Below are 19,421 nucleotides of genomic sequence, written 5' to 3'. Positions count from 1 at the left end.
TTATGCATTGGTCTCAATGATGACATTTAAGTTTTGAAAGAAATACCATTCCATTTCTCACCAGAGAAACAGGTACTTTTTGGAATTCTGCCCAGTGGTGATATTTAGTGGATGGCCAATGTAATTTTTCATTCTGTACAGGTTCCTGTAATAACTGGGAGATTATATTCACTTGCTAGCAATGGGCAACAAAACAACAGCTATTCAGTATACACCTGTTTGGTTTTCCTCTATTCAATTTAGTGATTTCAGTCTGATGGATAATGTTTCTTACCACTTTTAGTTGCTAAAGCAGCAGATTCTGTTCTATAGCCTATGCTAACAGATGACACAAGGCAATTTGGGAATCTGAGACACATGTACTTCTAGTCCATTTCGACTGCTGCTGTCAAAGGCTGCTGTTTTGCAGAACGGCTCCCATTGAAAATTTTGTGCAATCCAATATCACTTTCAGGATTTTTCTACAATTCTACAATTAATCTTCTTATAATTAATACAAGTAATCTACTATTACTCATTCTCCGTCAATTTACAGAACAGCTCCTGGACCAGATAGGTAGAGTTACACTATTTATTGTATTTCAAGTGTTGCAACCATCTTAGAGCAACCTGGATTTAGGGATATGGAATAAAAGCCTAAGTCTGAACCAATATATTGCCAAATATATGAAGCCTTTTGATTTCCCGTTCATTCTACTTCTCAAGGTAAAATGCAAATTAAACTGTTCCTTCATTTTATAAAAGATTTAAATACACTAACCTGCAAATGCCATCTCCAACTCAGTGAATGGGATTGTAGGCTCAATGTCAGATACTTTTAGAGCCGGGAGACAGGAGGTATCCTGAGGTTTGCTTTGAAGAGCAATTAATTCCAAACCTAATAAAGCGGAATATTAAGATTAATGCTTAAAGGTTTCCAATAAAAGCTATCAAAACCCAGTGAAATTATGTAGCTAAGGGGAAAAAAAAAACATTTCTGTGGCAGATAAGAGTGATATTTCCCATTCCCAACAGCTCCTGCAAACTATTAGTGTCACTGTATTTTACTGAAATGCACATCAGAGGGCATCACACAAAATCCATCACCATCCGAACAGAATAAAGTGTTTCTATCTCCACCCTTTTTTATGATAGCTCGTGATCCAGAGCTCGAAAAATTTACCAGACACCTACCAGCCAGATGTCAAAGACTTCCGCCTAATAGCAACACAGCTTTCAGGTGAAAAGCTCAGTATCCACCTGGAATTCTTTCTCCGGACATTGCTACATGTTGTGTGGCTAAATCAGTTAGTTTGTTTGAAAAACCTCAACCTCTCTTTTATATCCACCTCTAGCTAGTGGTTGTTTAAAAACCCCTCAAGTTCACCTTATAATGTAGGCAACCTCACCTAGTTGCTAGAAAGCTTTTGGGGGAAGGGATAGCTCAGTGGTTTGAGCATTGGCCTGCTTGCTAAACCCAGGGTTGTGAGTTCAGTCCTTGAGGGGGCCACTTAGGAATCTGGGGCAAAAATCAGTACTTGGTCCTGCTAGTGAAGGCAGGGGGCTGGACTTGATGACCCTTCGGGGTCCCTTCCAGTTCTATGAGATAGGTATATCTCCAGAATTTAAATTTTAAGCTGCTCTCCTTTTCCCAAGCCCAGAACCTCCAGACTACTCTGAAGCAGTATCTCAGCTTCTCTACTCTTCTAGATTTTGTTTCCCTTTTCCTTGGTGAATACTGTACTTTATAGCCTGCCCTTCTTCTGATGTTTATAGCTTTCCCAAGTACCATGAGTGTAACTAACATGATGTTTGTATGTTTCACAGTTGCACACAGATTCCAAGTCCTGTTAATTTCACTGAGGAGCTGCTGGAGTAGATTACAATGTTAGAGAGACTACAATCTGCAGCCTGAAAAAGACATCATTGCATCAGTTCACATTCTGAAAGTTATCTTTGTAAGCAAAAGAGGCTGGAAACAATAAGAAAGCTCAAGCTCTTCAGAAGTGTTATATAGGTCTTCTCACTGGCTCATACAAACTTCCCTCACAACAGTGATGGAACTGATGATATGTCTGCTGTTTTGAGAGCAAGTTCACTATATGTTTCTAGTATTAGCAGGTTATATTAAAAAGAACATTGCCTTCCCCCTCTCCTCCAAGGCTCTGATCAATTTCTTCCTTTTTTAAGTGGAAAGTACTCTAAATAGTGGAATATATTGGTGATGTCTTTAACCATACATTTGTCTTTTGCATGCACATTCGAGCACACACAGTTTACTAAAAATAACAAAAAAAACCAACAGTAAAGTCTTCCACTTTCAAAACAAATACTGATGGACTTCTGGTATATATCAAAGAACTGTAAATATTCTACAAGTGACAAATAAAATAGCTGGTTGTCATTTTTTTAAACCATTATCAGAACTAAAAAAGCTTTACAAGATGCTAACCTTTTTCATACGTTTGTTTCTTCTCTTCTTCAGAAAGAGCATTAACCTTTTGTTTCAGTTTTTCTGCTTCCAATTTTGCTTGTTTTTCATAGTAGCTTTCATCTGGACTCATCGACAGAGTCAATCTATGTGGATTATCCTGTACAAATACATTCCCATAACAAAATATTAAGTTTAAGGACTGTTTCTTCCTCCCTTTCATCTTCAGATCCCTAGATTATTGCCATCACCAAGCAGATATATGCCGCATGCATATTATTTTGCTTGCATACCATCTGAAGCCACTTAAGGTCTCATTATTTCTTTCAGGCAAAATCCTGCCCTTTGATGAATTACTAAATAAGGGGTAGGAAAGGATGCACATAGCCACAAGAATGAGTATAAGCAGCCTTCTGTGACATTTGAGCAGCCATCATCCCTCAATGACATATTGGTCACTGGTCTAATTAAATCAATATAAAATACACCAGTGTGACTTTCTCATAGACAAGGCCAGAGACACGAATGTCCTAGAAAATACAGCTAACTAATGTGCTAGGATAGGTAGAGCAGCCTAATTAGGCCCTTTCCCCAGGCACATCCCGCTGTCAACCTAAGAGCAAGAGCTCAGAGTCCACATGAAATGGAGCTCCAAACCACGAAGAGGGTAGACGTATCCTACACAGCCACCTGAAATCCAGTCTCAGAGGTGCAATGAATAACGCCAGTTCTCCTGCTTGGGAGCCCACCTGCATTGTGCAAATTTCATAATTGCTATTAAATACTTTGTTTTCTACTCTGAAGCAGAGAGCTGATAGATTTACTGTGAATTTTAATCATACAACTCAAATTGTTTCCATTTTATATAATATTGGGGAGGCTATTAAAAGGACACAGTGAACATGGGAAAACTGTCCGTTTAAAATATTAGTTTAAAAAGGTCAAGATACACTTGCTTCGGAGACCCACTATCAATACTTGGCTACACTGGCGCTGTACAACGCTGAAACTTGCTGCGCTCAGAGGTGTGAAAACGCCCCCATCACGCCCCGCCCGAGCGCAGTGCTGTACAGCACCAGTGTAGTCAGCGCCTGCAGTGCTGCACGCTCGCTCGCAGCGCTGCAAACTACTCCCCTTGGAGAGGTGGAGTACATACAGCGCTGCGAGAGAGCTCTCGCAGCACTGGCGGCGCGACTACACTCGCGCTTCACAGCGCTGTCCTTTGATAATTACAAAAAAATTGCTAGCAACAGGAACTGAAATTACTTGCTGTGACAGACTGGACCCCTATGTTCACCACTTTTATAAGACTAGGATAAATTTTGTACAAAGTATGCCTCATGAGGTATCATTTGAAAACTCATAATTCACTAATCATTATTGTCCTGGTAAAATATTATTCATATTCAACTTATTCATAAATGAACTGGAGAAAGGGGTAAACAGTGAGGTGGCAAAGTTTGCAGACGATACTAAACTGCTCAAGATAGTTAAGACCAAAGCAGACTGTGAAGAACTTCAAAAAGATCTCACAAAACTAAGGGTATGTCTACACTACCCACCGGATCGGCAGACAGTTATCGATGCAGCAGGGATCAATTTATCACGTCTACTCTAGACACGATAAATCAACCCCCGACTCCTCTCCTGTTGACTCCTGTACTCCAGCGCGAGAGGCACAGGCAGAGTCGACAGGGGAGCGGCAGTGGTCGACTCACCGCGGTGAAGACACTACGGTAAGTCGATCCAAGTACGTTGACTTCAGCTACTTTATTCACGTAGCTGAAGTTGCATAACTTAGATCGATCTCCCCACCATCACCCCCGCACCCCCAGTGTAGACCAGGACTAAATGATTGGGCAACAAAATGGCAAATGAAATTTAATGTGGATAAATGTAAAGTAATGCACATTGGAAAAAATAACCCAAACTATACATACAATATGATGGGGGCTAATTTAGCTACAACTAATCAGGAAAGAGATCTTGGAGTCATCATTGATAGTTCTCTGAAGACGTCCATGCAGTGTGCAGTGGCAGTCAAAAAAGCAAACAAGATGTTAGGAATCATTAAAAAAGGGATAGAGAATAATACAGAGAATATCTTATTGCCCTTATATAAATCCATGGTACGCCCACATCTTGAATACTGCGTACAGATGTGGTCTCCTCATCTCAAAAAAACATATACTGGCATTAGAAAAGGTTCAGAGAAGGGCAACTAAAATGATTAGGGGTTTGGAACGGGTCCCATATGAGGAAAGATTAAAGAGGCTAGGACGTTTCCGCTTGGAAAAGAGGAGACTAAGGGGGGAGATGATAGAGGTATATAAAATCATGAGTGGAGTGGAGAAAGTGAATAAGGAAAAGTTATTTACTTGTTCCCATAATATAAGAACTAGGGGCCACCAAATGAAATTAATGGGCAGCAGGTTTAAAACAAATAAAAGGAAGTTCTTCTTCACACAGCGCACAGTCAACCTGTGGAACTCCTTGCCTGAGGAGGTTGTGAAGGCTACGGCTAGAATTAGATACATTCATGCAGGTTAAGTCCATTAATGGCTATTAGCCAGGATGGGTAAGGAATGGTGTCCCTAGCCTCTGTTTGTCAGAGGGTGGAGATGGATGGCAGGAGAGAGATCACTTGATCATTACCTGTCAGGTTCACTCCCTCTGGGGCACGTGGTATTGGCCACTGTCGGCAGACAGGATACTGGGCTGGATGGACCTTTGGTCTGGTCAGTATGGCCATTCTTATGTTCTTAATATGTGTGGCATCATTATATATAAAGTTATATGATTCTACTGTAAGATGTTACTAAGACATATTCCAAATCTAGGGAAACAGCCCAAACCATTTCCTCAGAGACAAAAGGCAAACTGACATCTCAGCTAGATGTCAACACAATCAAATGGACTATCACCTCAAGCCTCATCTCTACTCATGGCATCATAAACATTTGAAAGACAAAAGAAGCATCATTGAACTGGGAGAAAATCCAGCCAGACTGCTGTAAACATATGGTGAGAGGTTTCAGAGTAGCAGCTGTGTTAGTCTGTATCCACAAAAAGAACAGGAGTACTTGTGGCACCTTAGAGACTAACAAATTTATTAGAGCATAAGCTTTCGTGGACTACAGCCCACTTCTTCGGATGCATATAGAATGGAACATATATTGAGGAGATATATATATACACACACATACAGAGAGCATGAACAGGTGGGAGTTGTCTTACCAACTTTGAGAGGCCAATTAAGTAAGAGAAAAAAAACTTTTGAAGTGATATTCAAGCTAGCCCAGTACAGACAGTTTGATAAGAAGTGTGAGAATACTTACAAGGGGAGATAGATTCAGTGTTTGTAATGGCTCAGCCATTCCCAGTCCTTATTCAATCCTAAATTGATTGTATCTAGTTTGCAAATCAATTCCATATGGTGAGAGCCTGTTTTTTACTTTTTATTTCTTTGTAACCAATTCTGACTTTTATGCCTCATTACTTGTAATCACTTAAAATCTATCTTTTTGTAGTTAATAAACTTGTTTCTTTTATCTAAACCACTGTGTGTTTGGACTGAAGTGTTTGAGAAACTTCATTTGGGATAACAAGATTTGTGCATATCATTTTCTATTAATGAAATGACAGATTTTTTTATGAGCTTCCACTATACAGAAGGAAAGAGCTGGGCAGTACAAGATGCACATTTCTGGGGAGAAGTATGGGTCTGGGGATTTGCTAGTGTGATTCTGCAATACAATTAAGGAGTGGCTGGCTAGGAGCACTCATATAACTCAGCTGGGAATAATTTACATGCTAGAGGCTGTGTGTGAGCAAGGCCAGGAATGACTGCTCTCACAGTGAAGTAGTGTAAAAGGCACCCCAGGACACAGCTGTTCAGCAGGCTGAATTGTACCCAGCATAATTTCATATTTGCATTTTGCCCAGAGTTCATGTACACACTTTAGTTGGACATTTCAAAATGAAGCTACCGCCTATTTTTGCCAAAGTTTTACAGTATATATGATGAATGGACTCCATCTGTAAATGCTGACATTTAAGCTACCTGCAATAATGGGTTCTATAGTTATGAAAAAATCAAGAGGCCTGAAGCTAGTACTACTGTCACAGGCTCAATCAGTCTGGTACAGAAATTAGTATTAAAAGAGTATTAGTATTAATTATAATTATAATTAATTAAGTATAAATATTAGTATTAATATTTTTCTTTAGTCTCCTTACCTTAAAATACTGTTTAACTTTTTCTTGAAGAAATGTTGGGTTTTCCTTGAGGTGCTGTCTGAACTGAGTCACTTTGTCTGCAATCTTCAAAAGTTCCACAGGGTCTCCTTCATGATTCCAGCAGGAAGCTATGTACTTGATTGACAAGAAATTAGATAAACATGACATTTAACTGCACACACAGGCATTTCATGGATTGGCTTGCTTATTCCAGAACACACACATTACCAGTCTTGTTTATATATTTATAGCAGACAAGCAACATGCAGCACTTCAGTAATACTGCCATTTGATATGTACATCAAAATAAAAGCGACACTATTGTTTGTTAAAAGGGACATCGGGGTTATTTCCCTCCCTCCCCCGCCTCAAAAAAAGTTACCTTGGCAGCTCCCAATTTTCCAAGTTTTCACCTTGAGGAGTCTTTTGTCACATTCTTCCCCCTTAGCCCAGATCTCACCCATCCCCTTACTTTTTAGAATAAACAAATATTCAGTCCAACTGGGAGGAAGGACATGGAAAAAGTAAAATTGAACCAGAACTGCCAAGAGAGATCAGATTCTACAGTCAACTACACATTTGTAGGAATTTTTCAGCCTAAAAAAACGACTGTTTTTTACATAACTCAGTTTTGCGTTTAAATGGGACCACTGTTAAAGTAGATATGATTTTATAAGAAGAAATCTGCTAAGCCTTTTTGTTTTGGAGGTTTTGTTTTCGTTGTTAGGACTTATGTGGGAGGAGTTATTAATTTTAAAATTTGTGAAACTACTACTGAAAGTTGACCAACACACTCTACAAGAACCAGAACTGAAGAGATTGATAGTTTCTGTTCAGTAGAAGAAACACATGGGGGAGGAGGGGACTTGAAATAAAGTACACTATAAAGCAAATGTTAAATAAATGAAGAAAAATTATTCTTGAACTTCATTTATCAAAATTATGTTTTCTACAGTTCTCCATTTTCATTTTCTTAAAAAAGGATAATACTAGTAGGTGTCCTAAGCGTATAAATGACTGCTTCTTGGAGCAGCTGGTACAGGCACCCACAAGGAGAGAAGCAATTCTCGATTTAGTCCTGAGTGGAGCGCAGGATCTGGTCCAAGAGGTAACTATAACAGGACTGCTTGGAAATAGTGACCATAATATAACAACATTTAACATTCCTGTGGTGGGAATAACACCTCAACAGCCCAACACTGTAGCATTTAATTTCAGAAAGCGGAACTATGCAAAAATGAGGAAGCTAGTTAAACAGAAATTAAAAGGTACAGTGACTAGAGTGAAATCCCAGCAACCTGCATGGACACTTTTCAAAGACACCACAATAGAGGTCCAACTTAAATGTATACCCCAAATTAAAAAACACAGTAAAAGAACTAAAAAAGAGCCACCATGACTTAACAACCATGTAAAAGAAACAGTGAGAGATAAAAAGGCATCTTTTAAATAGTGGAAGTCAAATCCTTGTGAGGTAAATGGAAAGGAACATAAACACTGCCAAATTAAGTGTAAAAATCTAATACAAAAAGCCAAAAAGGAGTTTGAAGAAAAGCTAGCCAAAAACTCAAAAAGTAATAACAAAATGTTTTTTAAATACATCAGAAGCAGGGAGCCTGCTAAACAACCAGTGGGGCCCCTGGACAATCGAGATACAAAAGGAGCACTTAAAGACGATAAAGTGATTGCGGAGAAACTAAATGAATTCTTTGCTTCAGTCTTTATGGATGAGGTTGTTAGGGAGATTCCCAAACCTGAGCTGTCCTTTATAGGTGACAAATCTGAGGAATTATCACAGCTTGAAGTGTTATTAGAGGAGGTTTTGGAATTAATTGATAAACTTAACAGTAATACGTCACCGGGACCAGATGGCATTCACCCAAGAGTTCTGAAAGAACTCAAATGTGAAATTGCAAAACTATTAACTATGGTTTGTAACCTGTCCTTTAAATCAGCTTCCGTACCCAATGACTGGAAGACAGCTAATGTAACGACAATATTTAAAAAGGGCTCTAGAGATGATCCTGGCAATTACAGACTGGTAAGTCTAACGTCAGTACCGGGCAAATTAGTTGAAACAATAGTAAAGAATAAAATTCTCAGATACACAAAAGAACATAAATTGTTGAGCAAAAGTCAACATGGTTTCTGTAAATGGAAATCATGTCTTACTAATCTATTAAGAGTTCTTTGAAGGGGTCAACAAACATGTGGACAAGGGGAACCCAGTGGATATAGTATATTTAGATTTCCAGAAAGCCTTTGACAAGGTTCCTCACCAAAGGCTCTTACGTAAATTAAGTTGTCATGGATAAGAGGGAAGATCCTTTCATGGATTGAGAACTGGTTAAAAGACAGGGAACAAAGGGTAGGAATAAATGGTAAATTTTCAGAATGGAGAGGGGTAACTAGTGGTGTTCCCCAAGGGTCAGTCCTAGGACCAATCCTACTCAACTTATTCATAAATGATTTGGAGAAAGGGGTAAACAGTGAAGTGGCAGTTTGCAGATGATACTAAACTACTCAAGATAGTGTGACAGACCCAGACCAGTGGGGTACAGGAGTCTGGTAGAGGGCAAATATACTGGTCACTGGATGAGTAGTTTTCTGTTCCCTGAGTGACCAGAGCAGGGGCTGCACTAGAGTAATCAGAAACCTGCTAGAACCAGTTAAGACAGGCAGGCTAATTAGGACACCTGGGTTTTAAAAAGGAGCTCACTTCAGTTTGTGGTGTGAGTGTGAGGAACTGGGAGCAAGAGGTGCAAGGAGCTGAGAGGGTGAGGGTGTGGGTGTGCTGCTGGAGGACTGAGGAGCACACGTGTTATCAGACACCAGGAGGAAGGTCCTGTGGTGAGAATAAGGAAGGTGTTTGGAGGAGGCCATGGGGAAGTAGCCCAGGGAATTGTAGCTGTCATTGCAGCTGTTACAGGATGCACTATAGACAGCTGCATTCCACAGGGCCCTGGACTGGAACCCGGAGTAGAGGGCGGGCCCGGCTTCCCCCCAAACCTCCCAATTGACCTGGACTGTGGGTTCTTCCAGAGGGGAAGGTCTCTGGGCTGTTCCCCAACCCACATGGTGAATCTCTGAGGCAAGAAAATCTGCCAATAAGCACAGGACCCACCAAGATAGAGGAGGAACTTTGTCACAATAGTTAAGACCAAAGCATACTGTGAAGAACTTAAAAAAGATCTCACAAAACTAAGTGATTGGGCAACAAAATGTCAAATGAAATTTAATGTGGATAAATGTAAAGTAATGCACATTGGAAAAAATAACCCCAACTATACATACAATATGATGGGGGGCTAATTTAGCTATAACTAATCAGGAAAGAGATCTTGGAGTCATAGTGGATAGTTCTCTGAAGACCTCCATGCAGTGTGCAGCGGCAGTCAAAAAAGCAAACAGGATGTTAGGAATCATTAAAAAAGGGATAGAGACTAAGACGGAGAATATCTTATTGCCCTTATATAAATCCATGGTATACCCACATCTTGAATACTGCGTACAGATGTGGTATCCTCGTCTCAAAAAAGATATACTGGCATTAGAAAAGCTTCAGAGAAGGGGTTTGGAATGAGTCCCATATGAGGATAGATTAAAGAGGCTAGGACTTTTCAGTTTGGAAAATAGGAGACTAAGGGGGGATATGATAGAGGTATATAAAATCATGAGTGATGTGGAGAAAGTGGATAAGGAAAAGTTATTTACTTGTTTCCATAATATAAGAACTAGGGGCCACCAAATGAAATTAATGGCAGCAGGTTTAAAACAAATAAAAGGAAGTTCTTCTTCACACAGCGCACAGTCAAACTGTGGAGTTGTGAAGGTTAGGACTATAACAGGGTTTAAAAGAGAACTAGATAAATTCATGGAGGTTAAGTCCATTAATAGTTATTAGCCAGGATGGGTAAGGAATGGTGTCCCTAGCCTCTGTTTGTCAGAGGGTGGAGACAGATAGCAGAAGAGAGATCACTTGATCATTGCCTGTTAGGTTCACTCCCTCTGGGGTACCTGGCATTGGCCACTGTCGGCAGACAGGATGCTGGGCTGGATGGACCCTTGGTCTGACCCAGTATGGCCAGTCCTATGTTCTTATCTGTCAAAACTCTAAAAAATATTTAATACCACCATAGGAACTTTCTGTTTCAAAGAACATTCCCATATACTCAAAGTAATTATTGTTGGGTGATGATAATCACTCCATAGTTAAGGTTGCAACTGGCTTCCATTATAAGACCAATGTGAGTTCCTCACCAAAAACTTCAAGCAAAGGAAATATCAATTGAAAAACAGGTAGGTTAGGTCTTGGCAGCGGTAAATTTTTCTACAAACTTTTAATACAAACTGTTATTGTTCCAAAAAATACTTCAAGATTTGGAAGAATGTAACATTACTCACTCATTAACTCTGATCGTTCTAGCAATAATTCATTTGACAGTTTCAATGCGTCTCTACAAACGCTGTTAAAAAAAAAAATCCTGTATGATTTCACTCTAAAATTAAGGTTTCCAAGTTCAACAAATCTAATTTTTGCTTTTTTGTCATTGTTATAACAAGAAATTAACAAAAGAAAAGCGAGAACTCAGTTACTGTACTGAACTTCCGCTAAGATCTAGTGTTTTTAAACAATCATCCTAGAAAACTTGAAGTTATTTCCATTTTTATTATTAATAGAAATATGGAGAGATTAATATGGGATGTTACTGCTGGAGACTTAAGCAGATTATTTTTCTTTTAAATAAAGTACGTTTCTAGAGTATTTTCTTGCAGAGATAATCCTCAAACTTCAAATTAATTGCTTGCAAGTCTTATCAATTAAAAAGAGGGTTTTTTGAAAAAGAATTTAATCAGAAAAGCTGAAGACATTTTAAAAAAAATCAAACATTTAGGTTGATCACCATAGTGAGAAATTTATAACGCTCTTTTTGCCAGATCCTAACTTGAAAAGAACAGGGAAACATTTTAAATTAAGTTTGATTTGATTATTCTATTAAATGTATTCTCTTGCTGCTGTCCCCTCCCCAACTCTCCTGGTAACCCCACTATCCCACTCTAGAAGACCTCCTAAAATGCTCACTTCCTTTGGATCTTGGGGAGGTCCACAGGTGAGATTTACAGGCTGGAGAAAGCATGGAACTTGGATTACATAGTGGAGAACAGGATTTAGAGAGTCCTAGCAAAGTGGGGGAGGGCACGGTGGTGAAGACAAGAAGGGTGACAGCAAAGTGAGGGATAGTGGACAAGTGGAAACAGGGTGTAGCAGAATAGGAGACAGCAGAGGAGTTGATCACTGGGAAAGGCAGAATGTGAAATATTCCACCTCTCCTGCAGATCCTCACAGAGCCCCCACTTTACAAAGGCTTCTCAGGGTTCTTCAGAGCCACCCACATTTTCTAGGGGGCTCATCTCTACAATTGCTTCTATGAGGAAATTTTAGGTAAATATTCAAGCCAGGGCATATTTTCATGTTTAAACTATGAATTTTAATTACAGCAGCAAAACTAAGTACAGGGGACCAAGTAATCAGTCATTATTTATATAGCGCTATGGGGTGCAAGAGGCCTTACAAATGTATAAGTCCATGCCCTGAGTTTACAAACCCAGGAGAAATCGCTACCCAAGCAAGCAATTCCAGTGGACCTAATCGTGTAAACATTAGGGGATTGAGCCCTAAATTAAGCAACTAATACAGTAACTCCTCGTTAACATTGTAGTTCTGTTCCTGAAAAATGCGACTTAAACAATTTAATACTGTACACAGCGATGATGATCGTGAAGCTTGGTTGAGGTGGTGAAGTCAGAAGGTGGAAGACGGTGGGATATTTCCCAGGGAATGCCTTACTGCTAAATGATGAACTAGCTTTTGGCTGAGCCCTCAAGGGTTAACCCATTGTTGTTAATGTAGCCTCACACTCTACAAGGCAGCACGAATGGAGGGAGGGGAGACTATGGCAGACAGAGACACACCCCCTGTGGGAGAGAGAGAGATGAGCATTGCCTCTTTAAGTAGGCTGACCCCACTCTAAGTACACTGCCTCCTTAAGTAGATCAGCAAGTTGAGACAGCAGCTGCTCCCAGGAAGCTCCCTCCATCCTGAGCCCTGTCGTGTCGTTCCCCGCCCCCTGGCCATGGAGATGGGGAAGTGGGGTATAGGAACGGGGGGAGAGGGACACCCTGATATCCCCTCTTTCTCCCCCCCCCTCCGCCCACATAGCAAGCAGGAGGCTCCCGGGAGCAGCTCCAAGGTAGAGGGCAGGAGCAGCACATGGCAGTGATGGGAGGGACAGCTGAACTGCCAGCAATTGATAGCCTGCTGGGCGGCTGCCGCACAGGGAACTTAGGGGAGCAGGGAATTGGTAGGGGGGCTGTTGGTCCATCCTGGTTCCAAGCCCCCACCTGCTAGCTCCAATGGACTGCTCTTCCTGCAAGCAGTGGGCAAAACAGGCGACGTTATAAGGGAGCATTGCACAACTTTAAACAAGCCTGTTCCCTAATTGATCAGCAACAAAACAACGTTAACCAGGATGCACATTTCCGGAGAGAAGTATGGGTCTGGGGATTTGCTAGTATCATTAGAGTAACTCTAAGTGAAGAGTTACTCTACAAAGTCTAATGATGACAGACCTTTGTTAATATTGAGGGGAAGGAAGGAAGGGAGACAAAAAAAAAAAAAAGATTTCAGTAGAAGGTCTGTATGAGAAAGGCCTTGCAAAATCTGACCCAGAATTCTAAGACACTGTTGAAAACTGACATTTTTCCTATTCAGAAAAAAGGAGCACTTACTGATGTCAGGGCAAGTCCAAAACTTGTAGACTGATGCTTCATCTGGATTTCAATTTTGTGAAGTAGAGCTTCAATCCTCTCTTCCTCAAATCCTTTTCTTTGGGAAAAGAATTTTTTTTTTTTATATAGATGCAGGGGAGTTGTATACATACATACTACACACAATATATATACGTGTATACACACACACATTTTATATATACACACACACACAAGTATGCATGCACCCATTAATATGCTACTAATCATAAATAAAGACATGAAAATGAATTACAGTATTGATGAAGCATTGGTACTTAATATGTATCATATAGAATAAAACTGATATGAAGTAATATCATGGTGTGTCATTTAATGAAACAGCACTATTAACTCCTAAATATTATGGTGGGGGTACACTATAGGACAAGAATTTAAGGAAGCAGGGGGGAGGGGCAAGAAATAAGATTAGTTCTTAAAAGTACTGAACCTTTGAAAATTGCTACTTTAGTGTAGTTTTCATACATTTAAAAAATAATTGATATTTTAAAAATATACTTCTAGAAATAGTTTTTGCTGAAAGAATACTTCAAGAATTTTAAGATTACTCACTCAATAACTTCATCTATTGTTCTAGCAGTAATTTGTTTGACTGTTTCAATGTCTTTCTCAGCAATTCCCTGCAGGCCTACACTGAAGTAAGCCTCTCTCGTGCAGCCATTAAACCTAGAATAAAAAACATTTATTCCAGCGGTAGGTACTGAAACTTTTACACAGAAAAGTAATAACTAGTTAATGAATGCAAAAAGAAAAAATTTACAAGATATAGACTAAGGTGGAAAAGAAAAAACCTAACAAAAAGGCAAGGAGCCAAAATCTTCAGCTATTTATTTTTCAATTTCAGTAGGAATGTTACACTGTTTTCAAAAGTTTCAGCCATGGTTCAAACTAAAGAATGAAATACAGCTAGAGAACCAAAAGTAAATTAGGCAAGACAGAAAAATCTTGGAATTAATCTGTATTAGTGTTTTCAAATACAGAAGATTTTTCTGTATTTATATAATTTTATTTACATGGCAGATACCAAGAGGAAAACACTTTTTAAACCAACATGTACATTTTACTTATGACCGTGAGTAGAAGGCATCTACAATTTAGTCTTCATATAGCAGTCTTCGAAAATTGAGTACAGAGATGATACTTTGGGGGTTCCATATTTATGTCTCAGTGACTCAATAGATTTAGGGAAACTGAGATAAAGAAACTGTAGTCCAAGTTTTCACAAGTGACTAACTTTAGGGCTCAACTCTAGAAACCTAAGGTCCCATTTTCAGAAGTCCTGAACATCCTACAATTCCAACAGAAGCCAATGTAATAGGAGCTGTAGGGGACCGGCACTGCTGAAAATCAACTCAACTGCACTTAAAATTCAGCATGCCAAAACTGAGCCACGCAAATTAGAGGCCATTTACAATTTACCACCCCCCATGAATGACTTGTCAAAGACCATAAAGTGATCCAGAATTCAGAAGTGTCCAATTCTCCGACTTATGCTCATTTCTCTAGACTATTACTCGGGGGGGGGGGGGGGGGAGCGGCGATTGTGCACCACTGCACATGCTCAGAATTTATGTCCCCCGCAGATTTTTGCTTCTCTGCAGAAAAATGACTGATAGGGAAGCAAAGGGAAGCCACAAGAGCGGTCATGCAACCCTTCCCAGTAGTATGTTTCGGGGGCCCAGGGCAGCCAGCAGAGAGGCAAACACTGTGGGGCAGGAAGCTGGACGGGAAAGACCCGGCTGGTGACTCCTACCCTGCACCGGGCTCAACTGCTAGTCCCGGCTGGGCTGGGCAGGACAGGACTTCCTCTTCCCCTGCACGGCATACAGGGGCAGGTCAGACCCACCCCCAGATTTCTCGCCCAGCTGCAGAAACCTCTGCAAAAATCCATCTTCCCCCTCCCGTCCCACTTCCTGTGCCCATCACTCCTCAGCTGCAGGGGGAGGGATCCCTGTACAGGGAGCTGCTTCCCTCATTTGCCCCCAGACCTCCTCATATCCAGACCCTTCCGCTCTGACTCACTCCCCACACTCAGAACCCCCCCTGCAGAGCCCTTCTCCCCCTGCACCAAGCTGACAAGCCATCCGTACCTGGATCCCCACCCCACTGAGCCCCACCCAACTGCACCTGATCCCGACCCCACTGAGCCCCACTCCCCCAGCATCTGGACACCCCTCCCCCCAGTGAGCTCCCACACACCCAGAACCCCCTGCCAAGCACGTCCTTCCCCCACACACCCAGACCCCCTCCTGCTGAGCCCCTACCACCTTCATCAGACCCCCCCCAACAAACCGCTGTGCATCCAGATCCCCCCCACACCCAAATCCCCCACTGAGCCGCGTGCATCCAGATTGTCCCACACAGAATCCTCTCAACCCATACCTGGATCCCCCACACTAAGCCCCTCCACATTTGGATCCTGCCTTGCTGAGCCTGCCTGCCCACACCTGGTGCACCTGGCACAGATGGGCAAGGCCCTGGGTTGTTTCTGGGGCAGGCTCGGTCCTTGCGCTATGTCAGGGTTGGGTGCAGCCTCACCGCTGAGTCTGTGTCCCAGGGGGAACTGCACAGTGGCCTGCCGTCTCTGTACAGCCAGTGGCCTCTCTCCCCAGTGCCATGCTGGAGCCACCTCATTTATTTGAGGAATAAAATTTGCAGAATTTTAAAATATTGTGCACAGAATTTTTAATGTTTTGGCACAGAATGCTCTCAGGAGTAGACTATGCTGCTTCTTAACGTTGCACTGATAAATACATATAAGCTAAATTGAAAGTTACCAATGAGTTTCTTACCAAGAGGTTGCACATTAACCTAGTAGATACTCAATACTGTCATTTTAATTGGAATGAAGTGTAATTATTTAAAACATTAAGTACTTAGGAAATGATCCTACCAGCAATTATACACATGGGTATCTTTACTCATATATAGAGTCCCATTTTTCTGTTCAATATATTGCAAAACAGCATCTATAGAATGTCCTAGATCTACAAGAGACTTTTGGAAATGCAAGGTAACTTAGATATTGTACTATGAAAACTTGATGATATTTCATTACTAAATCAATCAGAAAAAGAAAAGAAAAGCACCATAAGTAAATAAAAGCCTACCAAAGATTAATTTACTAACTGTTCCAAAGTAATCCTAAAGCACTTAAGATGTCAAGATAAAATAGTTTTGGATATTGAAAATATATACTTTGACATGCGAGAGACTGCCACAGGGTTTCAATCCACTTGCTCCAGTGTACAGAATCAAACATACATTTGAAAACAACTGTTTAAACATTGTATGCAAGTAATCGGTAACAGCAAAATAGCAACATGGATTGTGAATTATGGGCCTTATTCCGATCTCCATTACATCAATGTAAGTCAGGAATAAAACTATTTATGTATCTTGCAAGGTCATAATTTACACTTGAAGATACTTCACTAATCCACTATGGAAAAGAGTAAAATACACCAGAAGATTCTTGTATAAAAATAGCATGAAAATTATAATAAGAGTTAGCTTTCTCCCCACCTTCGATGTATTTTTCAAAAAAGGAAGTAATTTTATAACAAGAGCAGTATTAATGTTACAGAAGTTACAGTCATTAAAAGGTGAAGCAAAGTAAATTGTGACACTTACCCAACATCAGGAGAAAAGTCTGTACCAAGATTGGCCTCAAGTAAGGCTTTGTAGAAGGGAGAATTAGGTCCACCAACCAACAGGGAAGACAACAGGTTAAGCGTGAAAGTTTCAAAAGTATCTGTAATGCTTAGGGAAAAAAGTAAGTTTAAAAAAAAAAAAAAAAAAAAAAAATCAGTGTTACAGCATGGTGCTCTTTAAAATGGCATTGTGGGGTACTATGTATTATATTTAAGTTATTGTTGGTATCAAACTACAGGGGGAGGGTTGGGAAGTGGGGGGGGGGAGGAAGAGGTTTTTGTTTTGTTTTTTAAAGTCACTGACAGTTGTGCATGCGCAGCTTGGGCTCCTAGAGTCAAACTGGAGCTCCTAGAGTCCACTTGCTACATCATTGCCAGTCATAAAGGTTATACTGGTTTAAATAGGCGCTGAGGTACACCTGGGCAACCCCATTACATTTAATAAGTTTGCATAGATATAACCAATTAGAATACAGTGAACCATTGAAACACTGCTCCACAGAATACATGGTATTGGTTCTTTATTTCCACGCAGGGCCACCCAGTCATGATGGGATGTGAGGTGACCCATACTATGAAACAAATTTGAGAATCCTTACAGTAAACAATTCTGCTGATTATGCTCATGGTGAAATAAACTCTTAGTAAGATCCTAATTTAAAGGAATAAGCATGATTCTTCTGTTGTAATTTCATTTTCAATACACTTACTCTGTCAACAGGAAGCTGACACTGATAGTTGTCTGCTTTGTAGGGTCTGCAGCAAATGAATCTGAGCCACATTTCACATGATGCTCTCTCTGTCAAGTATAATAAATAAGTAACTAGAGGCAGTAAAATTATTTAAAACATTAAACTCCAACAGAAGTTAATAATAAAGGATAATTTGTCTTTCAATAGCGTCTTCCTTCCACAAATTTTAATGCACTTTACACATGTTAATGAGTTAACTTGTAAATTCATGAATACATCATCCTTGCTTGTTATCATCCACGAGAGGTAGGTAGTATCTCCATTACAAGTGGGAAATTGAGAAAGAAAGGGACAAACAAATCCTGCCCTAACTTCCATCCCATTTAACTCTGGGTGCAAATTAAAGCAGGAGTTCTCCTAACTCCCAACACTCTGTGTCAATTGCTAGAGGAGAACAGAGCTAGGAATAAAGCCCACATCTCCTATCTCATAGAATTGGAAGGGACCCTGAAAGGTCATAGAGTCCAGTCCCCTGCCTTCGCTAACAGGACCAAGTACTGATTTTTTTTTTCCCCAGATCCCTAAGTGACCCCCTCAAGGATTGAACTCACAACCCTGGGTTTAGCAGGCAAATGCTCAAACCACTGAGCTATCCCTCCACCGTGTCCCTGCATTTTCTCCTAACTCCCAACACTCTGTGTCAATTGCTAGATGGATAATTCTCTAATAAGTGAATATAATGTGGCAGTCTTCAAACACTGAGGGATCATTGAGACCCTAAACATAACAGTATACAGAACCTAGAAGTCAATCATTTAAATTTATCATAAGGCCCAAAGACAGTTAACACTTTTATAACCAAAAAAAATGTCTGAGTGTTTTATAAAAACAAACAACAGTAAGTTGAATAGCATTGCAGACCAGAATCAATATTTAAAGTACTGCAATACAAAGGCTGTTTGTATATTTATCTTTACTTACAGGCTTATCCCAGAGTTGCTGTACTGGGATGGCAGTATTTGGTTCAATTCTATGAAACTTAGTCAGCGCTTCTTCATGAATTTGTTTCAAATGCTGCTCCAATGGAAAGTTACCGTAAGTGAAGAACCTGCATTTTAAAATGTAAGATTAGGATTTCATTTTTTAGTCTGCATGCATAATACAGTAGCAATGAAGTCTGAATTTCATGCATCTTCTAGTGAGTTAGTTATACGCAGAAATGAATGCGTCTTCATGGCCCAAAAACCTGTCAAAAATGCCACCAAAAATTCTGCTGCAGAAATAAAACTAACACACACTAATCAGAAAGTTATTCAGAGCTGAAGAGCCCATGCCATTTTCCAGTCAGTTTCATGCATTCAAGTCAAGAGCACTAGAAGCTAGCAGCTAGTTTGTAGGACAATCATATAGTACTCTTGAGGGGAAATAATTGTGTGTCCAAACAACCTAATCCCAACAGCCAAATTCCCAAAACACTATTTTTCTAGAAGAGAAGCAAGGTTATATTGCGAGCAGCTAAATAGATAAGATCTCACAATCCTTGCCTCAATGAGGTTACAAATTTTGACCTGATCCTTCAATTGGCTCCACCGAGGCAGA

General features: G+C 40.3%; 1 protein-coding gene across 2 annotated transcripts in view; it reads right to left on the bottom strand.

Annotated features, from left to right (window-relative positions):
* PITRM1 (pitrilysin metallopeptidase 1) overlaps positions 1 to 19,421 on the bottom strand; it is a 46,784-nt gene that overhangs the window by 20,488 nt on the left and 6,875 nt on the right. For both annotated transcript variants that reach the window (XM_054020989.1, XM_054020990.1), the window contains exons 8-15: positions 18,804 to 18,930; positions 17,841 to 17,929; positions 17,111 to 17,239; positions 14,030 to 14,143; positions 13,439 to 13,535; positions 6,650 to 6,784; positions 2,432 to 2,570; positions 761 to 877 (exon numbers count right to left, since the gene is read on the bottom strand). In XM_054020989.1, the coding sequence (XP_053876964.1) occupies positions 761 to 877; positions 2,432 to 2,570; positions 6,650 to 6,784; positions 13,439 to 13,535; positions 14,030 to 14,143; positions 17,111 to 17,239; positions 17,841 to 17,929; positions 18,804 to 18,930 (947 nt within the window). The remainder of the gene's footprint in view (positions 1 to 760; positions 878 to 2,431; positions 2,571 to 6,649; positions 6,785 to 13,438; positions 13,536 to 14,029; positions 14,144 to 17,110; positions 17,240 to 17,840; positions 17,930 to 18,803; positions 18,931 to 19,421) is intronic.

Source organism: Malaclemys terrapin, chromosome 2 (assembly GCF_027887155.1).
Source record: "Malaclemys terrapin pileata isolate rMalTer1 chromosome 2, rMalTer1.hap1, whole genome shotgun sequence".
Lineage (NCBI taxonomy): Eukaryota > Metazoa > Chordata > Testudines > Emydidae > Malaclemys > Malaclemys terrapin.
The sequence above is the reverse complement of the archived record's forward strand: the minus strand, read 5'-3'. Positions and strand labels throughout refer to the sequence as shown.